At 50.1% G+C, this 25,350-nt stretch overlaps 1 protein-coding gene across 2 annotated transcripts in view; it reads left to right on the top strand.

The window, feature by feature from the left end:
- The window catches only part of MAN1C1 (mannosidase alpha class 1C member 1), a 346,263-nt gene that overhangs the window by 196,567 nt on the left and 124,346 nt on the right, over positions 1–25,350 (top strand). For both annotated transcript variants that reach the window (XM_069223920.1, XM_069223921.1), the window contains one exon: positions 11,934–12,028. In XM_069223920.1, coding sequence (XP_069080021.1) covers positions 11,934–12,028 — 95 coding nt within the window. The remainder of the gene's footprint in view (positions 1–11,933; positions 12,029–25,350) is intronic.

Raw genomic sequence — 25,350 nt, 5'->3', positions numbered from 1 at the left:
GCGCCACGTGGACACATCCTAAATTTTGGAAAAAAACAGAGGTGTTTTTTGCGAAGTGCCTACCTGTAGATTTTGGCCTCTAGCTCAGCCTGGCACCAAGGGAAACCTACCAAACCTGTGCATTTCTGAAAACTAGAGACCTAGGGGAATCCAAGGAGGGGTGACTTGCGGGGCTCGGACCAGGTTCTGTTACCCAGAATCCTTTGCAAACCTCAAAATTTAGCTAAAAAAACACATGTCCCTCACATTTCTGTGGCAGAAAGTTCTGGAATCTGAGAGGAGCTACAAATTTCCTTCCACCCAGCGTTCCCCCAAGTCTCCCGATAAAAATGATACCTCACTTGCGTGGGTAGGCCTAGCGCCGGCAACAGGAAACACCCCAAAGCGCAACGTGGACACATCCTAAATTTTGGAAAAAAACAGAGGTGTTTTTTGCGAAGTGCCTACCTGTAGATTTTGGCCTCTAGCTCAGCCGGCACCTAGGGAAACCTACCAAACCTGTGCATCTCTGAAAACTAGAGACCTAGGGGAATCCAAGGAGGGGTGACTTGCGGGGCTCTGACCAGGTTCTGTTACCCAGAATCCTTTGCAAACCTCAAAATTTGGCTAAAAAAACACATGTCCCTCACATTTCTGTGGCAGAAAGTTCTGGAATCTGAGAGGAGCTACAAATTTCCTTCCACCCAGCGTTCCCCCAAGTCTCCCGATAAAAATGATACCTCACTTGCATGGGTAGGCCTAGCGCCGGCGACAGGAAACACCCCAAAGCGCAACGTGGACACATCCTAAATTTTGGAAAAAAACAGAGGTGTTTTTTGCGAAGTGCCTACCTGTAGATTTCGGCCTCTAGCTCAGCCGGCACCTAGGGAAACCTACCAAACCTGTGCATTTCTGAAAACTAGAGACCTAGGGGAATCCAACGAGGGGTGACTTGCGGGGCTCGGACCAGGTTCTGTTACCCAGAATCCTTTGCAAACCTCAAAATTTGGCTAAAAAAACACAAGTCCCTCACATTTCTGTGGCAGAAAGTTCTGGAATCTGAGAGGAGCTACAAATTTCCTTCCACCCAGCGTTCCCCCAAGTCTCCCGATAAAAATGATACCTCACTTACGTGGGTAGGCCTAGCGCCGGCGACAGGAAACACCCCAAAGCGCAACGTGGACACATCCTAAATTTTAGAAAAAAACAGAGGTGTTTTTTGCGAAGTGCCTACCTGTAGATTTTGGCCTGTAGCTCAGCCGGCACCTAGGGAAACCTACCAAACCTGTGCATTTCTGAAAACTAGAGACCTAGGGGAATCCAAGGAGGGGTGACTTGCGGGGCTCGGACCAGGTTCTGTTACCCAGAATCCTTTGCAAACCTCAAAATTTGGCTAAAAAAACACATGTCCCTCACATTTCTGTGGCAGAAAGTTCTGGAATCTGAGAGGAGCTACAAATTTCCTTCCACCCAGCGTTCCCCCAAGTCTCCCGATAAAAATGATACCTCACTTGCGTGGGTAGGCCTAGCGCCGGCGACAGGAAACACCCCAAAGCGCAACGTGGACACATCCTAAATTTTGGAAAAAAACAGAGGTGTTTTTTGCGAAGTGCCTACCTGTAGATTTTGGCCTCTAGCTCAGCCGGCACCTAGGGAAACCTACCAAACCTGTGCATTTCTGAAAACTAGAGACCTAGGGGAATCCAAGGAGTCATGACTTGCGGGGCTCGGACCAGGTTCTGTTACCCAGAATCCTTTGCAAACCTCAAAATTTGGCTAAAAAAACACATGTCCCTCACATTTCTGTGGCAGAAAGTTCTGGAATCTGAGAGGAGCTACAAATTTCCTTCCACCCAGCGTTCCCCCAAGTCTCCCGATAAAAATGATACCTCACTTGCGTGGGTAGGCCTAGCGCCGGCGACAGGAAACACCCCAAAGCGCAACGTGGACACATCCTAAATTTTGGAAAAAAACAGAGGTGTTTTTTGCGAAGTGCCTACCTGTAGATTTTGGCCTCTAGCTCAGCCGGCACCTAGGGAAACCTACCAAACCTGTGCATTTCTGAAAACTAGAGACCTAGGGGAATCCAAGGAGGGGTGACTTGCGGGGCTCGGACCAGGTTCTGTTACCCAGAATCCTTTGCAAACCTCAAAATTTGGCTAACAAAAACCCATGTCCCTCACATTTCTGTGGCAGAAAGTTCTGGAATCTGAGAGGAGCTACAAATTTTCTTCCACCCAGCGTTCCCCCAAGTCTCCCGATAAAAATGATACCTCACTTGCGTGGGTAGGCCTAGCGCCGGCGACAGGAAACACCCCAAAGCGCAACGTGGACACATCCTAAATTTTGGAAAAAAACAGAGGTGTTTTTTGCGAAGTGCCTACCTGTAGATTTTGGCCTCTAGCTCAGCCGGCACCTAGGGAAACCTACCAAACCTGTGCATTTCTGAAAACTAGAGACCTAGGGGAATCCAAAGAGGGGTGACTTGCGGGGCTCGGACCAGGTTCTGTTACCCAGAATCCTTTGCAAACCTCAAAATTTGGCTAAAAAAACACAAGTCCCTCACATTTCTGTGGCAGAAAGTTCTGGAATCTGAGAGGAGCTACAAATTTCCTTCCACCCAGCGTTCCCCCAAGTCTCCCGATAAAAATGATACCTCACTTGCGTGGGTAGGCCTAGCGCCGGCGACAGGAAACACCCCAAAGCGCAACGTGGACACATCCTAAATTTTAGAAAAAAACAGAGGTGTTTTTTGCGAAGTGCCTACCTGTAGATTTTGGCCTGTAGCTCAGCCGGCACCTAGGGAAACCTACCAAACCTGTGCATTTCTGAAAACTAGAGACCTAGGGGAATCCAAGGAGGGGTGACTTGCGGGGCTCTGACCAGGTTCTGTTACCCAGAATCCTTTGCAAACCTCAAAATTTGGCTAAAAAAACACATGTCCCTCACATTTCTGTGGCAGAAAGTTCTGGAATCTGAGAGGAGCTACAAATTTCCTTCCACCCAGCGTTCCCCCAAGTCTCCCGATAAAAATGATACCTCACTTGCGTGGGTAGGCCTAGCGCCGGCGACAGGAAACACCCCAAAGCGCAACGTGGACACATCCTAAATTTTGGAAAAAAACAGAGGTGTTTTTTGCGAAGTGCCTACCTGTAGATTTTGGCCTCTAGCTCAGCCGGCACCTAGGGAAACCTACCAAACCTGTGCATTTCTGAAAACTAGAGACCTAGGGGAATCCAAGGAGTCGTGACTTGCGGGGCTCGGACCAGGTTCTGTTACCCAGAATCCTTTGCAAACCTCAAAATTTGGCTAAAAAAACACATGTCCCTCACATTTCTGTGGCAGACAGTTCTGGAATCTGAGAGGAGCTACAAATTTCCTTCCACCCAGCGTTCCCCCAAGTCTCCCGATAAAAATGATACCTCACTTGTGTGGGTAGGCCTAGCGCCGGCGACAGGAAACACCCCAAAGCGCAACGTGGACACATCCTAAATTTTGGAAAAAAACAGAGGTGTTTTTTGCGAAGTGCCTACCTGTAGATTTTGGCCTCTAGCTCAGCCGGCACCTAGGGAAACCTACCAAACCTGTGCATTTCTGAAAACTAGAGACCTAGGGGAATCCAAGGAGGGGTGACTTGCGGGGCTCGGACCAGGTTCTGTTACCCAGAATCCTTTGCAAACCTCAAAATTTGGCTAACAAAAACCCATGTCCCTCACATTTCTGTGGCAGAAAGTTCTGGAATCTGAGAGGAGCTACAAATTTTCTTCCACCCAGCGTTCCCCCAAGTCTCCCGATAAAAATGATACCTCACTTGCGTGGGTAGGCCTAGCGCCGACGACAGGAAACACCCCAAAGCGCAACGTGGACACATCCTAAATTTTGGAAAAAAACAGAGGTGTTTTTTGCGAAGTGCCTACCTGTAGATTTTGGCCTGTAGCTCAGCCGGCACCTAGGGAAACCTACCAAACCTGTGCATTTCTGAAAACTAGAGACCTAGGGGAATCCAAGGAGGGGTGACTTGCGGGGCTCAGACCAGGTTCTGTTACCCAGAATCCTTTGCAAACCTCAAAATTTGGCTAAAAATACACATGTTACTCACATTTCTGTGGCAGAAAGTTCTGGAATCTGAGAGGAGCCACAAATTTCCTTCTACCCAGCGTTCCCCCAAGTCTCCCGATAAAAATGATACCTCACTTGTGTGGGTAGGACTAGCGCCGACGAAAGGAAAGGGCCCAAAACACAACGTGGACACTTCACATTTTTTTATAAAAAGCAGTGCCTACCTGTGGATTTTGGCATGTAGCTCAGCCGACACCTGAGGAAACTTAGCAAACCAGTGCATTTTTGAAAACTAGAAACCCAGGGGAATCCAAGATGGGGTGACTTGCGGGGCTCTGACCAGGTTATGTTACCCAGAATCCTTTGCAAACATCAAAATTTGGCCCAAAAAAACACTTTTTCCTCTCATTTCGGTGACAGAAAGTTGTGGAATCTGAGAGGAGCCACAAATTTCCTTCCACCCAGCGTTCCCCTAAGTCTCTCGATAAAAATGGTACCTCACTTCTGTGGGTAGGCCTAGCGCCCACAAAAGGAAATGGCCCAAAACACAACGTGGACACAACATATTTTTTCACAGAAAACAGAGGTGTTTTTTGCAAGGTGCCTACCTGTGGTGTTTGGCCTGTAGCTCAGCCGGCCCCAGGGGGGGGGGGCAGAAATGCCCTAAAATAAATTTGCCCCCCCAACCTCCACCCTCCCCGGGAGCGACCCTTGCCTACGGGGTCGCTCCCCCTGCGTGACATTGGCACCAAAAAACAAATCCCCAGTGCCTAGTGGTTTCTGCCCCCTTGGGGGCAGATTGACCTAAACTCTGCCAATCTGTCCCCAGGGGGGCAGAAATGGTCTAAATACAATTTGCCCTCCTGGGGAGCGACCCTTGCCTGATGGGTCACTCCCCATCTCTAAAAAAACAAAAAAACAAAAAAAAAAAAACACAATTTTTTTTTGCCCTGGCGCCTAGAGGTTTCTGCCCCCCCCGGGGGCAGATCGCCCTAATAATAGGCCGATCTGCCCCCAGGGGGGGCAGAAATGGCCTAAAATAAATTTCTCTCCCCCCAACCTCCACCCCCCCCGGGAGCGACCCTTGCCTACGGGGTCGCTCCCCCTGCGTGACATTGGCACCAAAAAACAAATCCCCGGTGCCTAGTGGTTTCTGCCCCCTTGGGGGCAGGTTGACCTAAACTCAGCCAATCTGCCCCCAAGGGGGGCAGAAATGGCCTAAATACAATTTGTCCCCCAGGGGAGCGACTTTTGCCTGATGGGTCGCTCCCCATCTCTAAGAAAAAAACCAAGAAAAAAAAAAAGAAAAAAAAAAAATTCCCCTGGCGCCTAGAGGTTTCTGCCCCCCCCCCCGGGGCAGAAATGGCCTAAAATAAATTTGCCCCCCCAACAGCCACCCCCCCCCCGGGAGCGACCCTTGCCTACGGGGTCGCTCCCCCTGCGTGACATTGGCGCCAAAAAACAAATCCCCGGTGCCTAGTGGTTTCTGCCCCCTTGGGGGCAGATTGACCTAAAATTGGCCAATCTGCCCCCAGGGGGGCAGAAATGGTCTAAATACAATATGCCCCCCCAGGGGAGCGACCCTTGCCTGATGGGTCGCTCCCCATCTCTAAAAAAAGAAACAACAAAAAAAAAAAACACCAAAAAAAAAATTGCCCTGGCGCCTAGAGGGTTCTGCCCCCCCCTGGGGGCAGTTCGGCCTAATAATAGGCCGATCTGTCCCACGGGGGGGCAGAAATGGCCTAAAATAAATTTGCCCCCCCAACCCCCACCCCCCCCGGGAGCGACCCTTGCCTACGGGGTCGCTCCCCCTGCGTGACATTGGCGCCAAAAAACAAATCCCCGGTGCCTTGTGGTTTCTGCCCCCTTGGGGGCAGATTGACCTAAAATTGGCCAATCTGCCCCCAGGGGGGCAGAAATGGTCTAAATACAATTTGCCCCCCCAGGGGAGCGACCCTTGCCTGATGGGTCGCTCCCCATCTCTAAAAAAAGAAACAACAACAAAAAAAAACACAAAAAAATAAATTGCCCTGGCGCCTAGAGGGTTCTGCCCCTCCCTGGGGGCAGTTCGGCCTAATAATAGGCCGATCTGTCCCACGGGGGGGGCAGAAATGGCCTAAAATAAATTTGCCCCCCCAAACCCCCCCCCCCCGGGAGCGACCCTTGCCTACGGGGTCGCTCCCCCTGCGTGACATTGGCGCCAAAAAATAAATCCCCGGTGCCTAGTGGTTTCTGCCCCCTTGGGGGCAGATTGACCTAAAATTGGCCAATCTGCCCCCAGGGGGGCAGAAATGGTCTAAATACAATTTGCCCCCCCCCCAGGGGAGCGACCCTTGCCTGATGGGTCGCTACCCATCTCTAAAAAAAGAAACAACAAAAAAAAAAAAAACACAAAAAAAAAAATTGCCCTGGCGCCTAGAGGGTTCTGCCCCCCCTGGGGGCCGTTCGGCCTAATAATAGGCCGATCTGTCCCCCGGGGGGGGCAGAAATGGCCTAAAATAAATTTGCCCCCCCAACCCCCACCCCCCCCCCGGGAGCGACCCTTGCCTACGGGGTCGCTCCCCCTGCGTGACATTGGCGCCAAAAAACAAATCCCCGGTGCCTAGTGGTTTCTGCCCCCTTGGGGGCAGATTGACCTAAAATTGGCCAATCTGCCCCCAGGGGGGCAGAAATGGTCTAAATACAATTTGCCCCCCCAGGGGAGCGACCCTTGCCTGATGGGTCGCTCCCCATCTCTAAAAAAAGAAACAACAAAAAAAAAAAACACAAAAAAAAAATTGCCCTGGCGCCTAGAGGGTTCTGCCCCCCCTGGGGGCAGTTCGGCCTAATAATAGGCCGATCTGTCCCACGGGGGGGGCAGAAATGGCCTAAAATAAATTTGCCCCCCCAACCCCCACCCCCCCCCCCCCCCGGGAGCGACGACCCTTGCCTACGGGGTCGCTCCCCCTGCGTGACATTGGCGCCAAAAAACAAATCCCCGGTGCCTAGTGGTTTCTGCCCCCTTGGGGGCAGATTGACCTAAAATTGGCCAATCTGCCCCCAGGGGGGCAGAAATGGTCTAAATACAATTTGCCCCTCCAGGGGAGCGACCCTTGCCTGATGGGTCGCTCCCCATCTCTAAAAAAAAGAAACAACAAAAAAAAAAAACAACAACAAAAAAATTGCCCTGGCGCCTAGAGGGTTCTGCCCCCCCCTGGGGGCAGTTCGGCCTAATAATAGGCCGATCTGTCCCACGGGGGGGCAGAAATGGCCTAAAATAAATTTGTCCCCCCAACCCCCCCCCCCCCCGGGAGCGACCCTTGCCTACGGGGTCGCTCCCCCTGCGTGACATTGGCGCCAAAAAACAAATCCCCGGTGCCTTGTGGTTTCTGTCCCCTTGGGGGCAGTGACCTAAAATTGGCCAATCTGCCCCCAGGGGGGCAGAAATGGTCTAAATACAATTTGCCCCCCCAGGGGAGCGACCCTTGCCTGATGGGTCGCTCCCCATCTCTAAAAAAAGAAACAACAACAAAAAAAAACCACAAAAAAAAAAATTGCCCTGGCGCCTAGAGGTTTCTTCCCCCCCTGGGGCCAGATCGGCCTAATAATAGGCCGATCTGCCCCCAGGGGGGGCAGAAATGGCCTAAAATAAATTGCCCTCCCCCCCAGGGAGCGACCCTTGCCTAAGGGGTCGCTCCCTTTGCGTGAAATTCACGCAAAGAAAAAACTCCCTGGTGTCTAGTGGTTTCTACCCCCCTTGGGGGCAGATTGGCCTCATCAAAATAGGCCAATCAAATGGCCAAAATATAATTTTCCCCCAAGGGGAGCGACCCTTGCCTAAGGGGTCGCTCCCCACCAAAAAAAAAAATATATAACACAAAAAACAAAAAACAAAAAAAAAGGTCCCTGGTGCCTAGAGGTTTCTGCCCCCCCTGGGGGCAGATCGGCCTAATAGTAGGCCGATCTGCCCCCCGGGGGGGGCAGAAAAGGCCTTCCCGAAAATATGCCCCCCCTGGGAGCGACCCTTGCCCAAGGGGTCGCTCCCTTTTGTCAATAACAATAAAAAAAATAAAAATCGCTGGTGTCTAGTGGTTTCTACCCCCCTTGGGGGCAGATTGGCCTCATCAAAATAGGCCAATCTGCCCCCAAGGGGGGCAGAAATGGCCAAAATATAATTTTCCCCCAAGGGGAGCGACCCTTGCCTAAGGGGTCGCTCCCCACCAAAAAAAAAAAAAAAATGAAAAAAAATAAAAAAAAATGGTCCCTGGTGCCTAGAGGTTTCTGCCCCCCCTGGGGGCAGAAAAGGCCTTCTCAAAAAAATGCCCCCCCTGGGAGCGACCCTTGCCCAAGGGGTCGCTCCCTTTTGTCACTTTCAATTAAAAAAAAAAAATCCCTGGTGTCTAGTGGGGTTTCAAAAGCCGGATTGCAAGCAATCCGGCTTTTGAAACCCTCGGAGGGACTTCAAAGGGAAGGAAATACTTTTCCTTCCCTTTGAAGCCCCTCCGGGCCTCCCAGTGATTGAAAAAGAAATGCTTTTGCATTTCTTTTCACTAGGGAGGCCCCTGTGACACATCAGCGCGCGCGCGTGCGCTGACGTGACAGGAGGGGGGGTGGGGGGTGTCGGGGGTGTAAGGGGAAGGTCTTCCCCTTCCATCCCCGACTTGGGGGGGGAGGGGGGTGCACGGGGGCGCGCTAGCGCGCCCCCAAGTTCCCCTGTGCCTAGGACGAGATGATCTCGTCCAAGGCACAGGGGAACTGTAGCCTTGGACGAGATCATCTTGTCCAAGGCACAGAAGGGGTTAAGAGTGACCTAACTCAAAGTATTCCAGCAACTGTTAACCTCCATTTGTAACCTGAGTTCCTCTCTTCCAGCTATTCTTGTGTCTGGTAACTGCTGCTGCAGATCCCCTAACTTCGCCTCCAAGACCGTAAGCTCTTGCTCCACTCGTCTGTGTACCCCGCATGCCGTATCGATGCAAACCCCTCTCATTACGGCCTTCATTGCCCCCCACTCCAGCCACCTAGATGCAGTTGTGTTCCAATTCAAGTTCATGTAACCATTATTGGCCTCGCCCACCCCTTCCCGGCACCCCGCATCCATGAGGAAGTCCACAGGCAAACACCAACTATGCGCTATACTGGTGTTCACTACCCCCCATTGTAAGTGCATCAGAACAGGTGTGTGATCGGACAGAAACCGACCCAGATGTGTAACCTCCAGAACTTGAGAGCTGTTAAGACCGGCCAGGAGAAACCTAACCAACCGAGTATGTGTGTTATGTGTTCTAGAGTGACAGGTGAATTCCTTGCCCTCCGGGTGCAACTCTGGGTGCAACTCCTTCCAACCGTCCCATAACCCTAACTGGCTCATCACTTCCACCAGAGATTTCACCATCTGGGGCTTGGTCCCCAGTTTTGACGGGAGACGATCCAGTTCCCCATTCAATATACAATTGTAATCTCCCGCCCAAACAATAGGCCTATCCACACTCTCCCTCAGGATCTCTGGTATTTTAGTATAAAAGGAGTGATCATCAACATTAGGAGCATAAGTGTTAAGGATAATGATGGGTGATCCATTCAGCATACCCTCGACCAGGACATATCTCCCCTCAACGTCTACCTCACTATAATTGTGGGTGAAAGGAACCACCGGAGCTACACACCCCTTGCTTTAGAGGAAAAGGAGTATGAGAACATTTGACCCCACCACTTTTTAGGCAGTTTTTGTACTTCCTCCTACGTCATATGCGTCTCCTGAAGACAGACGGTATGCACCTTATGCCTTTTTAAAAAGGAGTGTACCCTATAATGCTTGGTAAAGCTCTTCAACCCCCTAACATTTCACATCAACATGTTAATCTTACATCCCATATTGGTACTGAACTGTTATCCCTCCCACATTAATGCCTCCCCCTGACTTCCATCCCCCATGGGAAGACGAAAAGGTACTTCATGCATATCTCGCCATTATTCCTGCACTGTGAAAACAACATCAAAACATCACACCCCTTCAACCCAAAACCACTACCCCAGATAGACAGTATAACAACCAAAACAAACCACCATAATGCAGATCCATTCCGTAAGTGCTGCAGGACCACAGCCTAATCCCCAACTACCCAGTTGTAAAGACCTGCCCCCCCCCCAGCAACCATTACATCCCAAATTTAGATAGTGCCCTTTCAAAACCCTGATCAGTGTCTCGGAGCACCACGTCTTGCAGACCAACTGCTCCTAATCAGACACAGGCCCCCCGATAGAGGTACGACAGACAGCTCCAAATGTCAGCGACAAAGTCAGACCTGCGCAAGGACCATCTCCGATCCCAGTTCCAGCTCTCCTCCAGACCCATCTGCCGCCCAGCAGGCACCACTGCCATTGTTCCGTCCTGCTGTATCTCAATCTTATGAGTAGGGTCCACAGATGACCCCCACGCCACAGTGCCCTCCAACAGGCTTCCCCCACGGATTCTCCAGTCTGGGCCCTCTGCTCCAGAGGCCCGATGAGCCACTCCACCTGTCCTTTTCCAAACTGCCCGGTGTGGCCTTGTTCCACATCTCCAGCCATTTCCAAACCTCCTCCGGATGCTTGAAGAAGTGAGACTTGCCTCCAGAAAGCATTTTAAGCGCACAGGTTAGAGAAGCATATATCTGAGGTTCATAGCCCAGAGCTTCGCCTTTACTTCAAGGAAACTCCTTCAGGAGTTTTGCACCTTGTTGGTGTAATCAGAGCTAGTAGGCTTTAGGTCAGCACCCTACTGCCGTTAATTTACAAGTGTTTATCATAGTTTGCCATTGCATGGACAAGCTCTTTATCAGGCCTGTGGTATTTCATGGAAGGTTGCATTGTCCCATTACTCTTCCTATTAGGTTATAGTGCTGGGACATCGAGAAGTAGTTTTACAATGCTCACTGTCCTCCAAGTCATTCTTATATAGTTTTGGTGCTTCTGCTTTCCTTCTGTCATTTTTCTACTTGCCTTTTCTTTATCACTGCCTTCCTCACCACCTTTGATCTCACTTCCTTCCTCTCCCCATCCTAACCCCCTCCCCACTTGTTTTCCTGCCTTACAGACTGGTAGGCGGTCTCCTCAAGAGCCCTTTGTAGCAATACTACGGTGATTTATATGTGAAAGCACAGATATATTTCTTCAACAGTCTGTAATTTCTTCATAAGACATTATGGGGGTCATTCTGACTTTGGCGGGCGGCCAAAGTTCCACCGTCAGAATACCGCTGCGCGGTCAAAAGATCGCCGCGGTAATTCTGAGTTTCCCGCTGGGCTGGCGGGCGACCGCCAGAAGGCCGCCCGCCAGCCCAGCGGGAAACCCCCTTCCATGAGGATGCCGACTCCGAATGGAGCCGGCGGAGTGGAAGGGGTGGGACGGGTGCAGTTGCACCCGTCGCGATTTTCAGTGTCTGCTTGGCAGACACTGAAAATCTTGGTGGGGCCCTGTTAGGGGGCCCCTGCAGTGCCCATGCCATTGGCATGGGCACTGCAGGGGCCCGCAGGGGCCCCACGACACCCGTTACCGCCACTCAGGTTCTGGCGATCAAAACCGCCAGAACCAGGCTGGCGGTAAGGGGGTCGGAATCCCCATGGCGGCGCTGCCTGCAGCGCCGCCATGGAGGATTCCCTAGGGCAGCGGGAAACCGGCGGGACACCGCCAGTTTCCCGTTTCTGACCGCGGCTGTACCGCCGCGGTCAGAATGCCCATGGATGCACCGCCAGCCTGTTGGCGGTGCATCCGCGGTCCCCGGCTCTGGCGGTAGTCTACCGCCAGTGTCGGAATGACCCCCTATGACGGTTTAACACAGTTTTACAAAACAAGCACCTGGGATTTTAAATGTTTCTTTGTGATTTTATTGTAATATTGCTTTATTTTGCTTCATCTGAATTATATTTCCTTCTTAGATATTCAGAGAAAAAGCCATAGAACTTGGAGACAAACTCCTGCCTGCTTTTAGTACCCCAACTGGTATCCCCAGAGGCATTATAAATCTTGGAAAGTAAGACAATACATATTTATTTTTAATGTTTCTTAGTTTACAATGTCTGTCTTTTACATTTTGTTTTATAGTATTTGTTCAATACTACATTTTAAAATGATTTATGTAGCCCGCAATGCCCTGGATCTGTTGTAACAGATTTTTAAAGTAAATGTGCAGTCCAGTGATCAGCTATATGAAAAAAACCAATTTTTTCTTCTTTCCATCCTAGTTGTGTTTGCAATGGTCTCAGTGTGCCAATGTGAATCACAATACGAAGTCACATAAACACAATAAATCACAGGAGAGTGTGTATGTTCCAGATTTGAAACGTTTCTGAAAAAGGGGCTGAAATCTTCTTTGTGGTTGTTGGCACACGTTTTTTGCAATGGAAAGGGGTAGAAAATCATTTTTAAAAAGTAGGGATGTATTGTACAACATAAACATAGGAAAATTCACTTTTTCTAATCATGCTCTTATACGAATTTCAAAACTGTATATATTTTTTTTTAATGTTTCATTTGACAATTCTACAGGATTCCCATAAGAGCAATGCAGTTATCAAAACAGAAAGAAAACCACAACTTCTAAGTAGTATGTTTACTCAGAAAAGGAGTTTGTTTTTGGTGAAAACCAAAGTCTAATGACCCTGACACCCTGGGAATTTTCTCCCAGGGTCCGGTGGTCATTTTAGAGCTGACTGTTTGATGTACTTATACCGATGGCCCCAGTCGCGGTTCACAGGGGTTGAAAGGGGCGAAGCGGTTCGTGGCAGGGGGATGATCATAAAATAAAAATAGTAAAAAAATAAAACTTACCTGCTGCACCGCCTAGTGTCACTCCTCCATCCCCTCAGCAGGCACAGGCTCCCAGCCTGCCCTGCGGGCAATCTGAACTCTGCTGAAAGCAGGCTTCAGATTGGCTAGTGTACCCTGGCTGGGCTCTCCGAGGCAGAGTGAAAGTCTCTGACTGCTCTCTCCAACCCAGCAACACAGTGCTGGGTTGGAGAGAGCACTGTGCGCATGTGTGCCTGGCCGGTGATGCTCTGCTGCCATAGATGACCCCCTGTCTTTTGGGCCGTTGGTCCAAGGTTTCTGCCAGCAAAGCCAGCCGGGGCATGAACATGCCAGTTTGACTCTAAATAGAACAGGTGAACATCAGTTTGGCACACAGGGTACTCCTCCACATTTGTAGTGAAGTACAATGATTGCGAACTGTAAACTGAACAATATCAAACTCTAACATCATCTTGGTAAGCATACACTGAGGAATGTAGATTTGTTGTTCTAACTCCACATCTATTTACCTTGATGATACCTTGGTAGTTGATATTGTGTAGTTGATATAAGAGCAGGTCAATTTTAGTTGAATACCCCTGCATTCTAACCTTTGGCTCAGCAAAACAGGATCTGCTTCTGGGCTTCTTCTGCCCAGATTCTGCATTAATGTACTGGAAAGAGGAGCAGACAGAGAAGCCAATCTTTTTTTCTCAGCCCAAACCCAGTACAAAAGAGCAAATTGTCACAACGTAGTCCTTTTTAATTTCTTCTCTCTTAAGATTTTAGGATTTTTACCAAATAGTACAATGGAATAGCCACTTTTTGCCAATAAAGCAGGCTATTGCCTGTATCAGAAGGCAGTAAGTTATGGGAAGCTCAGAAATTACAAAGCTTTACCCGATGGGATCTGATAGGTATTTCCACATTAGGGAAGGTGATTGAAGGGGGAATGGTGAAGCCCTTGGTGCACTTACAAGAGGAGTACAAGCTAGCAGGCATGCAGTACTATAATCATACAAAACATAGGCATAACCTGGTAGCTGAGGTGGATTTTTGAAGCTGTCGGGGCACTATCCCCTGGAGAGTCATTTGTTGGATGGTTTGCTTGGACCGGAAGCAGTGTCTGCCACTTATAGATCATAAATAATATTCCTGCCAACCTCCGGAACCTCTGGAGCAGATGGGAATAAGACATGGGTGACATGGAGGACATACCTGGGCGGTGACCCTGATGCATCCTGAGAAGTGGCCATCAGGGCCTTGCTCAACTTGATACAGTTGAAAACGCTGCACAGAGTATATCTAGCTAGAGACAGACTCTAGGAAATGGATAAAATTCCTAAAGAAGACAGTGTATGATGCACAGCCTCAACAGGGTCCTTTTTCCATCTGTCCATACTGGGAGAGCATACTTGGGTAATTGGGGAGCATATTGGAGCCACAAATCCGCTTAACCCACACTTTGTTCTCCTAGGGGTCCCAGGGGATATTGACTTACCTTACAGGAAACTGGTATTTTGGTTCCTGGGACTAGTAGTCACTAAGATAGATATAGCACTGGTCTGCGGGGGGAGTAGTGGTATGAACACTGACCAATAAGTCCAGTGGATAATAGCAATGGTCATGGCCATAGAAGTCAAAATAGTAGGTTTATGCTGCTCGAGGCTGTCCTCGAAAGTTGAAAACGATCTGGGGTTGGTAGAGGACATATTATAGACTGGGGTCAGAAGATCCTTTGACAACCCAGGCGGAGGCATCGTATGTGGACGCGATGTGCCTGGAGGCCAGGATTGAATACTAACACTAGTCACACTAACTCTGCCCCCCCACCATCTGCGGCTGTTTGACTGGACCACCTCACCATCCTCCTTCACCTTCTCTTTATTGCAGAGGTACTGCCTCTTTTGTACTTACAGAGGAATCATGTTTTTCACCTGCTCTACATGTTTGAATGTCTGTTAAAAATGTAAAATTTAATAAAATAAAATAAATGCAGACTACTGTATTTTATAACTAATGCATAAAAAGGATGTGAAAGACTATTTTGTTTTATGCCTATATATCTAAACCTCCTGCCCCCATAAATTATCGATAATAAAAGAGGCAAACATACATGGCTGAAAATTAGCACTTCAATAGTCTTAGTAACAACTATATCTGATAGAGACTTCTAGTTGCAGATTCCTTACTTTATAATTTTCACCCAGACGTCAGACTGGATCTCAAGATTTTTTCTTTGAGCAATACCCTTGTGTGTCGGTAGGTGGCATCGGTCGACTCCACAGGTGGTGTTGGCGTCGTAGTCACCTTGATGACATCAGGAGTAGTACATAGACACCGCCTCAGCGTAATTATGTCAGTTTGCTTTCTTTCTGGGCCACAAGCTGATCTGGAGAGAGCTACCCTTGGTCACTTTTTGACCGACTTCGACTCTTGTTGACTCTTGGTGAGTTTTTTGGTGCGTCAAGGAATGTGTTGATAACTGGCTTTAAACTGTGCAAGGACTGTCACCACATGATGTTGTGATGGATCCACATTGGGTCTGTTTGTGGTGCCTGGAGCATGACCACGACCCGAAGTCGTGCTCCGAGTGCCAGGCCATGCACCCGAAGGCCTCCAGGGAGTGGTCCCTCAAGCTTATGGCGGCCCGGCGCTCGACTCCACGTAGGTCCCGGTCTCGCTCGATGGGAAGGTCTCGAGACTGGTCGCAGAGCCACAACCACTTGTCTTCTTCAAAGTCTTCCGGTCAAGGAAAGAAGAAGACGTAGAAGAGATCCCGTCATCCTTTGACTTCGCCCGTCGCTTGGCTGATGCGACGTGGGAGGAGCGTCGACGCTTGAGGTCTCCGTTTTCAAACCCTACTTCTGGGTCTGCCCCGCGCCTCCTTGAGTTTCTGGGAGCCGAGGCAACCCTTGCCCAATTAAAGGAGTTTTATGAGACAATGCGCCTCATTTTTGGGCAGCCCGAACAATCTACAGGACCTTCGGGCCCAAGAGGTTCGGTCAGGGGGCCTTCAGGTTCGGCGCCAGTGGCTCTGGCTCCGGCCACCGAAGTCTGCTCTGGATCTGCACCGGTGCCAGTCGTACCATTGAGACCTTCACTTTCGCCAGTTTGATTGTCGGTGCTCCTGATGTCGGTGGTGCCCACCATCGATGTCAACCCAAGCCCCTATTCTTATGGGTTCGAATTCTAGGAAGGATTAGTGGAGACCCTGGACCCTTATGAATACCAGGTTGACCCTAACTTGGACTGGGCACTGGAGTTGGGCGAGGCCAGTGGTATGGATACCTCTCCAGAGGCTGGCATGCTGTCTCCTCCTACCGTGGCTACGGCAGAGGGAGCAACTTATTCCATGGTGGTCAGTAGGGCGGCTGAGGTCCTCAGCCTTCAGCTGCCTACTGTTCAGGTCAGGTCTAATCTCCTGATGGAAGTGCTTCAACCACAGGCTTCCACATCTGAGCCTCTTCTTCCATTCAATGAAGCCGTCACTGATGTCCTTTTGGGTACTTAGTCCAGACCCAACACAGGGGCTCCTGTGAACAGGACTATCGCATTCCACCATTGACCCACTCTGAACGACCCTAAATTCCTGTCCCAACACCCCACGCCTGAGAGCCTTGTCATCCAGGCATCCTCATCCTCAGGTGCATTCCCTTCCGCACCTACGGATAGGAAATCAAAAAGGCTGGAACAATTTAGGATGAAGATGTTTTCTTCCTCCAGTCTCGTGCTGCGGTCAGTGAACACCTCATGCCTTTTGGGCCGCTATACCCACTCTCTGTGGGATACGGTCATGCAAGTTCTGCCACAGATACCAGAGGAGGCCTATGCTATCGTCTCCCAAGCTGTCACCGACAGGAGAGATGCAGCAAAGTTCACTATCAGATGTGGGCTGGACACGACCAACCCTCTAGGTAGATTGGTTGCAACAATGGTGGCCTTGAGGCGCCAGACCTGGTTATGTACTTCTGGTTTCTCAGGGGATGTCCAACAGACTATTATGGACATGCCCTTTAATCGTTCCCGTCTCTTTGAAGACAAGGCGGACTTGGCTTTGGAGAGGTTCAAGGACTGCCGGGCTACGGCTCGATCCCTCCGCCTTTCGCCCCTTTTGTGGCAACAAAAGGGGATCCCTGTCGCGCCCCTTTCCCAGCCACCATGCCATTATGCTGTCTAGCCTGTGCTTGGCCAGGGGCACAGAATCCCAGTGGTCATGGGACAGGGAACCAGAGGACTGCCCAGTCCACCCCTGCCTCAGCCTCCAAACCCTCGTAGTCCATCACCTCACTCTGGTCAAGTTGGCAGCAGGATTCGCCATCACCTGCCCCACTGGGAATCCATCACTATATACAGATGGCTTTTGCAGATCGTTCGAAGGAGCTACTACCTCCCCTTCGAATCTGCCCTACCAGCCATGCCTCCATCAGTCAGCTGTATACCGGAGGATCATTTGGCACTTCTCCGCCAGGAAGTTGTGGCTCTCTTGGCCAAGGGAGCCATAGAGAGGGTCCCTGCGCCAGAAGTAGGTTATGGTTGTTATTCCCGCTTCTTTCTGATGCCCAAAAAAGACAGTCTTCCGTCCCATCTTTCGGGCCCTCAATCTCTTCCTCAAGAAGGAGAAATTCAAAATGCTCACCCTGCTTCAGGTCCTGTCTACCTTAGACCCAGAAGACTGGATGGTTGCGTTGGACTTGCAGGACGCTTATTTCTATCTTACCATCCTGCCTGCCCACAGACGTTACCTACGATTCGTGGTAGGTCAGGAGCACTTTCAATTTACCGTGCTCCCCTTCAGTCCTACCAGCTCTCCTTGGGTGTTCACAAAAGTGATGGTGGTGGTTGCTGCTCATCTGCGCAGGTTGGGGGTTTCAGTCTTCCCCTACCTTGACGAATGGCTGTTGAAGGCAGACTCACCCCAGAAAGTCATCTTCCACCTTCAGTCTATGGTGAACCTCCTGCACTTGCTGGGGTTCACTATAAACGTGCCGAAGTCACACCTGACTCCCTCTCAGACGCTTCCTTTCATTGGAGCTGTTCTGGACACTGTGCAGTTTCTGACCTATCCTCCCAAAAAAGCAAGTCCAGGATATTCAGGCTATGATTCCGATCTTTCAGCCTCTATCTTGGGTTTCAGTGAGACTGACTCTGAGACTGCAGGGCCTCATGGCCTCATGCATCCTGCTAGTGACACATGCCCGATGGTATATGCAGGCTCTGCAGTGGGACTTGAAGTTCCAGTGGGCGCAGCATCAGGAAAGTCTCTCCAGATTTCGGAGGGGACTGCGAAAGACCTGCATTGGTTGCTTTCAAATCCGCATTGGGTCAATGGCAGATCCCTCTCCCTTTCCCAACCAGATCTATCCATACTGACAGACTCGTCACTTCTGGGATGGGGCGGCCACATGGGAGAGGCGGAGATCAGAGGCCTCTGGTCTCCCGCGGAGTCTGGGCTCCATATCAATCTTCTGGAGCTCTGGGTGTTCAGGCTTGCGTTTAAAGCATTTCTTCCCTCTCTCAAAGGGAAAGTAGTGCAAGTGATCACGGACAACACTACTGCCATGTGGAACAGCAACAAACAGGGTGGAATAGGGTTCTGGACCCTTCGTCAGGAGGCGCTACGCCTCTGGACATGACTGACACATCAGGACATTACCCTGGTGGTTCAACATTTGGCGGGCTCTCTGAACACCAGAACAGACCATCTCAGCCGTCAATGCATAGCCGATCACGAATGGCATCTCCATCCTTTCAGCAGTGGGGAGAACCTTGGTTAGATCTTTTCGCCTCCGTTCTGTCAGCTGTTTTGCACATTTGAGTTTCCAAGGCGGCACTCGCACGGAGACACTTTTCATCTTGAGTGGAACTCCGGCCTCCTTTACGCCTATACCTCTTCTGCCCAGAGTTCTCAAGAAGATCAGAAACAATCAGGCCCAAGACATCGTGGTGGCTCCGAACTGGGCACAGAGAGTATGGTATCCAGAGCTATTGAGCATGGCCACTGATCCTCCACTCTTCCTGCCCCTTCGGGACGATCTTCTGTCGCAGCAACAGGGGACGGTTCCCCACCCGCACCTGTCCAATCTCCACCTTCATGCATGGAGATTGAGCAGCGGCAGTTGACAGCTTTTGACCTTCCACCCGAAGTCTGTGATGTTATCTTGGCAGCGAGGCTTCCCTCCACCAAAACGGTAAATGCCTGTCGTTGGCATAAATTTGTGGCATGGTGTACCAACAAATCTGTTGATCCCCTCTGTGCTCCTCTTTCTGATGTTCTTTTGTTCATTCTCTCTTTAGCCCAGTAGGGCTCTGCTATGGGCACCATTTAAGGTTATTTATCGGCTATTTCAGCCTTTTTAGGTTGCCTGATTAGCCTTCACTCTTTAAGTCTCCTATTGTTAGTCGATTCCTTAAACTCATTTGTTTCCTCCCACTCCGTTTATCATGCCTCAGTGGGACCTCAATTTTGTGCCGATGCACACTTGTGCCTTACTGCTCCTTACTTTCTAGACTGTTTTTCTTGTTGCCATCACTTCTGCTCGCAGAGTGAGTGAGCTTCAGGCTCTTTCTTCTAAGCCCCCATTTTTGTCTGTGCACCCTGACAAAGTGATGCTACGCTCCAAGGCTTCCTTCCTTCCCAAAGCCATTACACCTTTTCATGTAGGTCTGTCCATCACCTTGCCTACTTTTTATGCACCGCCACATCCTTCTCATGAGGAGGAGAGACTCCACCGTCTGGATCCAAAAAGAGAGTTGGCGTTCCATCTCAGTGGCACTAAAGATTTCCGGGTGGACAATCAACTCTTTGTTGGATATGTGGGTGCCAAGAAAGGGAAGGCGGTGCAAAAACGTACCATCTCTCGTTGGATATTTCTTTGCATCAAGATGTGCTACGCTTTGGCAAAGAAGCAACCCCCTGAGAGCTTGTGTGCTCATTTCACCAGAGCAACTGCTGCCTCCATTGCGTTAGCGCACAGAGTACCTGTCCTGGATATCTGCCAGGCAGCTACGTGGGCATCCTTGCACACGTTTACTAAACATTACTGCCTGGACTGTCAGGTATGTTGGGACGGCTACTTTTGTCGTTCGGTCCTGCAAGAATTTCTAGTATGATCTTTATTTGCAGCCCACCTCCAAGGATGGCATTGCTTGGGTATGTATTCTAAGGTAAGGAATCTGCAGCTAGAACTCTGTAGCAAATGTACAAGTTACCTTAGGTAATAATATATCTGCTAGAGACATTCTAGTTGCGGATTCCTTACTGACCCTCCCATCCTCCCCACTTGTGAACTGAATTCTAGGGACAGGGCTTTCAGGGCCTTAGCTCTGGGGCACCAATTTCAGTGTTCTTCGTGGCTCTGCGCTTTGGCGTGGAAAGTCATAAAGAGAAACTGCCGTCACTGTGCTGAGGTGGCGTCTATGTACTACTCTCGACGTCCTCATGGCGACTACGATGCCTGCGGAGTCGACTGATGCCACCTACCGACACGTAAGGATATTTCTTGAAGAAAACATCTCTGGATCCAGTCTGACGCCTAGGGGAAAATTCTAAGGTAAGGAATCTGCAATTAGAATATGTATCTACCAGATATATCATTACTGAAGGTAAGTAACTTGTACATTTAGTCATATCATTTCATTAAAAGGTAGTGCTACGTGATGAACTTCTTGCTGTAATATTTGTTGCCTATTTAGTGTCAATCAATCAATCAGGTATTTGCGTAGCGCAGCGTCTCACCCCTGGAGTCTCCAGGCACTGGTGTGGGGGCACTGATCACTCAAAGAGCCAGGTCTTGAGGTCCTTCTTAAACTGATTCAGCGAGGGAGAAATGGCAGCATGTTCCATGATCGACCTCCTGCTGTGTTCTTCCTGATTCTAGGGGTGGTGGCTAGGGCCAGTTCGGCAGAGCGGAGTTGTCTGGAGGGGATTGTAGGAGGCTGGCCTGGCTTGTAGTGGCTACCAAGGGGTACTTACACTCTGTACCAGGTCCAGTTATCCCTTATTAGTGTAGAAGAGGTGTTTATAGCAGCTTAGGCTGATAGAAGGTAGCTATAGCAGAGCATCTTAGGCTGAACTAGGAGACATGCAAAGCTCCTACTATACCACTGGTGTCATATGCACAATATCATGAGAAAACACAATACACAGATATACTAAAAATAAAGGTACTTTATTTTTATGACAATATGCCAAAAGTATCTCAGTGAGTACCCTCAGTATGAGGATGCCAAATATACACAAGATATATGTACACAATACCAAAAATATGCAGTAATAGCAAAAGGAAGTAATGCAAGCAATGTAAAGTTACAGTAGATTGCAATAGGAGCACATAGGTATAGGGGCAACACAAACCATATACTCCAAAAGTGGAATGCGAACCACGAATGGACCCCAAACCTATGTGAGCTTGTAGAGGGTCGCTTGGACTGTAAGAAAACAGTGAGGGTTAGAAAAATAGCCCACCCCAAGACCCTGAAAAGTAGGTGTAAAGTGCACCTATAACCCCCAGAGAGCACAGAAGTCGTGATAGGGGGTTTCTGCAAGGAAGACCAACACCAGCAAAGCAACCAAAGTGGATTTCCGGACCTGAGTACCTGTGGAACAAGGGGACCAAGTCCAAGAGTCGTGACAATGTCGGGAGTGGGCAGATGCCCAGGAAATGCCAGCTGAGGGTGCAAAGAAGCTGCCACTGGATGGTAGAAGCTGTGGATTCTGCAAGAACAAAGAGGGCTAGAAACTTCCCCTTTGGAGGATGTCCCACCTCGTGAAAAAGCTTGCAGAGGTGTTCCCACGCAGAAAGACCGCAAACAAGCCTTGCTAGCTGCAAGGGTCGCGGTTAGGGTTTTTGGATGCTGCTGTGGCCCAGGAGGGACCAGGATGTCACCACTTGGATGAGGAGACAGAGGGGGTGCCCAGCAAGTTAGGGAGCCCTCACAGAAGCAGGCAGCACCCGCAGAAGTACTGGAACAGGCACTTGGAAGAGGAGTGAACTGGAGCTCACCCGAAGACACAAAAGGGAGGCCCACGACACCGGAGGACAACTCAGAAGGTTGTGCACTGCAGGTTAGAGTGTCGGGGACCCAGGCTTGGCTGTGCACGAAGGAAATCCTGGAAGAGTGCACAGGAGCCGGAGCAGCTGCAAATCACGCGGTACCCAGCAATGCAGTCTAGCGTGGGGAGGCAAGGACTTACCTCCACCAAACTTGGACTGAAGAGTCACTGGACTGTGGGAGTCACTTGGACAGAGTTGCTGAGTTCCAGGGACCACGCTCGTTGTGCTGAGAGGGGACCCAGAGGACCGTTGATGCAGTCTTTTGTTGCCTGCGGTTGCAGGGGGAAGATTCTGTCGTCCTACGGGAGATTTCTTCAGAGCTCCTGGTGCAGAGAGGAGGCAGGCTACCCCCAGAGCATGCACCACCAGGAAACAGTCAAGAAGGCGGCAGGAGAAGCGATACAAGGTTGCAGTAGTCGTCTTTGCTACTTTGTTGCGAGTTTGCAGGCGTCCTGAGCAGTCAGCGGTCGATCCTTAGGCAGAAGGTGAAGAGAGAGATGCAGAGGAACTCGGATGAGCACTTGCATTCGTTATCTAAAGAATTCCCCAAAGAAGAGACCCTAAATAGCCAGAAAAGGAGGTTTGGCTACCTAGGAAGGAGGATAGGCTAGCAACACAGGTAAGAGCCTATCAGAAGGAGTCTCTGAAGTCACTTGCTGGCACTGGCCACTCAGAACAGTCCAGTGTGCCAGCAACACCTCTGTTTCCAAGATGGCAGAGGTCTGGAGCACACTGTAGGAGCTCTGGGCACCTCCCCTGGGAGGTGCAGGTCAGGGGAGTGGTCACTCCCCTTTCCTTTGTCCAGTTTTACGCCAGAGCAGGGCTGGGGGATCCCGGAACCGGTGTAGACTGGCTTATGCAGAGATGGGCACCATCTGTTCCCATCAAAGCATTTCCAGAGGCTGGGGGAGGCTACTCCTCCCCAGCCCTGACACCTTTTTCCAAATGGAGAGGGTGTAACACCCTCTCTCTGAGAAAGTCATTTGTTCTGCCTTCCTGGGCCAGGCCTGGCTGGACCCCAGGAGGGCAGAAACCTGTCTGAGGGGTTGGCAGCAGCAGCAGCTGCAGTGAAACCCCAGGAAAGGTAGTTTGGCAGTACCCGGGTCTTTGCTAGAGACTCGGGGGATCATGGAATTGTCTCCCCAATGCCAGAATGAGGGATGTAGAAGGATAGGCGGTGGTTGAGGTAGGCTGGTCGGATATTGCGCAGGACCTTGTAAGAGTGTGTCAGGAGTTTGAAGGTGATGCGTTTAGGGAGCCAGTGGTTTCTCAGGTGGGCAGAGATGTGGCTGTGGCGGGGATGTCCAGGATGAGCCTGGCCACTGCTTTCTGTATTCTCTGAAGTCTTGTTTGAAGTTTCTCTGTGATGCCAGCATAAAGTGCATTTCCGTACTCAAGTTTGCTGGTGATGAGTGCGGGGTGGCCATCCTTTTTGTTGCAATGGGGATCCACTTGAAAATCTTCCGGAGCAGATGAAGTGTGTGGAAGCACGACAATGAGGCAGCGTTGACTTGGCGGGCCATGGACAGTGAGGAGTCGAGGACGATGCCAAAGTTACATGCGTGATCAGTGGAGCAGGGGCGGTTCCAAGGGCTGTTGGCCACCAGGAGTCGTCACAGGATGTGGGAGTGGGGCCCAGGATGAGGATCTCTGTCTTGTCTGAGTTGAGCTTGAGGTAGCTGTCTTCATCCAGTCAGCGACTGCTCTCATTCCGTTGTGGAAGTTGCTCTTGGCTGTTGATGGTTCGTCGGTAAGGGATAGAATTAACTGTGTGTCATCACCATAGGATATGGTGTTGAGGTTGTGGTGTCTGACGATCTTGGCGAGCGGTCCGTATATATATTTTAGAGGGTGGGGCTCAGGGAGGAGCCATGGGGGACTCTGCAGCTGATTTCTGTAGGTTCCAAGATGAACAGTGGGAGTCTTACTCTCTGGGTTCTTCTGGTGAGGAAGGAGCTGATCCGACCCAAGGTCTTGCCGAGGATGCCTGCGTCGTGTAGTCTGGTGCATAAGGTGTTGTAGTGTAGCCATTTTTTAATATAGCTTCATGCACGTTAGGTTAACATATTAGGCCTTTGTACACTTTGCCCTAGATACATTTTATTCAACCTCACACTGTTATTTTATAATAACCAGTTTTACGGTCTTGTTTTATTTATTTCTATCACACTGTTTAGCTTAGTTCAGCACTGTGTTCTCAAACAATGCATTCTTGCTCACCCTGTGCTTCGGTCAAGGCTCCAGTCTAGTACATTGCCGGTACACGTGGTAGAAGTTTAGTCTCTAGTGTTCGTAGAAAAAACGCATCCTTACGTAGGGAGATTTTCTTCGAACATCTGCGTGTTAGTTATCAAAACTCTTTCTATTCCTAATACACGTCAGAGGGAGATTCCGACCAGGAACCTACAACTAGATGCAGACTGCCCCGTTGCAGATGCTGATGCAGATTACAGGCCTTTGCTCAGGTATGAGGGTTGATGTCCTCCTGGGGGAACCTGAAAGGCAGGCTTAGAGCTTTACATGCTGTGCTCAGAATATAACTTAGAGGGGACCTAATCTAGTTGCACTATGATAGCCTTATTCTTGTGCTTCACTCTCATCGTTACTATTTTAATCCTACTGTGTTGTGTAGTTATTACAGCTCACGCTTTGCTATCTAAAATGCAGTCGTTTTATTAAACCAATCTTTAAAACTCAAACTGCCTTTGTCATTTATATATGAGACCGCCCTGTGTATGAGAGAACCGGTTGTGACCTGAGTGACCACGGCTTCCCTGGGAAGTACTAAGATGCCATGTGCTCGGCTGCCCAATTGGGAGAGATGAGGCACTGCTAGTTAGCCGGAGCAAAACCCGGATTTAGAGTGACAAGGGTACTTCACTGTGGGTCAGACTCAGTCCCCCGCTCTGTGAACGATCTTGCAGCACAAAATCCAGTAGTCTCATTAGGATAATGAGAGCCTACGCCACAGTGTTATGGGAGACTGTGTCAAAGGCGGCAGAGAGTTTGAGGAGGATGAGAGTAGCTGTTTCTCTGTGGTCCAGTAGGGTGTGGATTTCATCCACGGCTGTGAGAAGAGCAGTTTTGGTGCTATGGTTGCACCTTAATTTGGATTGGGAGGGGTCTAAGAAGTGGATAGTCTTGAGAAATTCCGTGAGTTGCATGTTGATAGCTTTTTTGATAACCTTGGCTGGGAAGGGGAGCAATGAGATTGGTCAGTAGTTTTTCATATCCCTTAGGTCTGCAGAGTGTCTCTTCCATAGAAGGTTGATCTCCGCTTGTTTCCAGTTGACCGGGAAGGTGGCGGTCTCAATGGAGTGGTTGATTGTCTGCCACAGTTAGGGGACATTGGTGGCGCAGGCTCGGTTAAAGATGTGGTGTGGGCATGGGTCCGAGGGTGCTCCTGAGTGGACAGAGCTCATGAGTTTTCAGGTGTTTTCTGTGGTGATGAGGGTCCAGTGGGTCAGAGTCGGCTGGGGGTTGGAGTTCGTGGGGGTGCTGGTAGGCGAAG

Source organism: Pleurodeles waltl, chromosome 3_1 (assembly GCF_031143425.1).
Source record: "Pleurodeles waltl isolate 20211129_DDA chromosome 3_1, aPleWal1.hap1.20221129, whole genome shotgun sequence".
Lineage (NCBI taxonomy): Eukaryota > Metazoa > Chordata > Amphibia > Caudata > Salamandridae > Pleurodeles > Pleurodeles waltl.
This window is presented reverse-complemented; position numbering and strand designations above follow the sequence as displayed.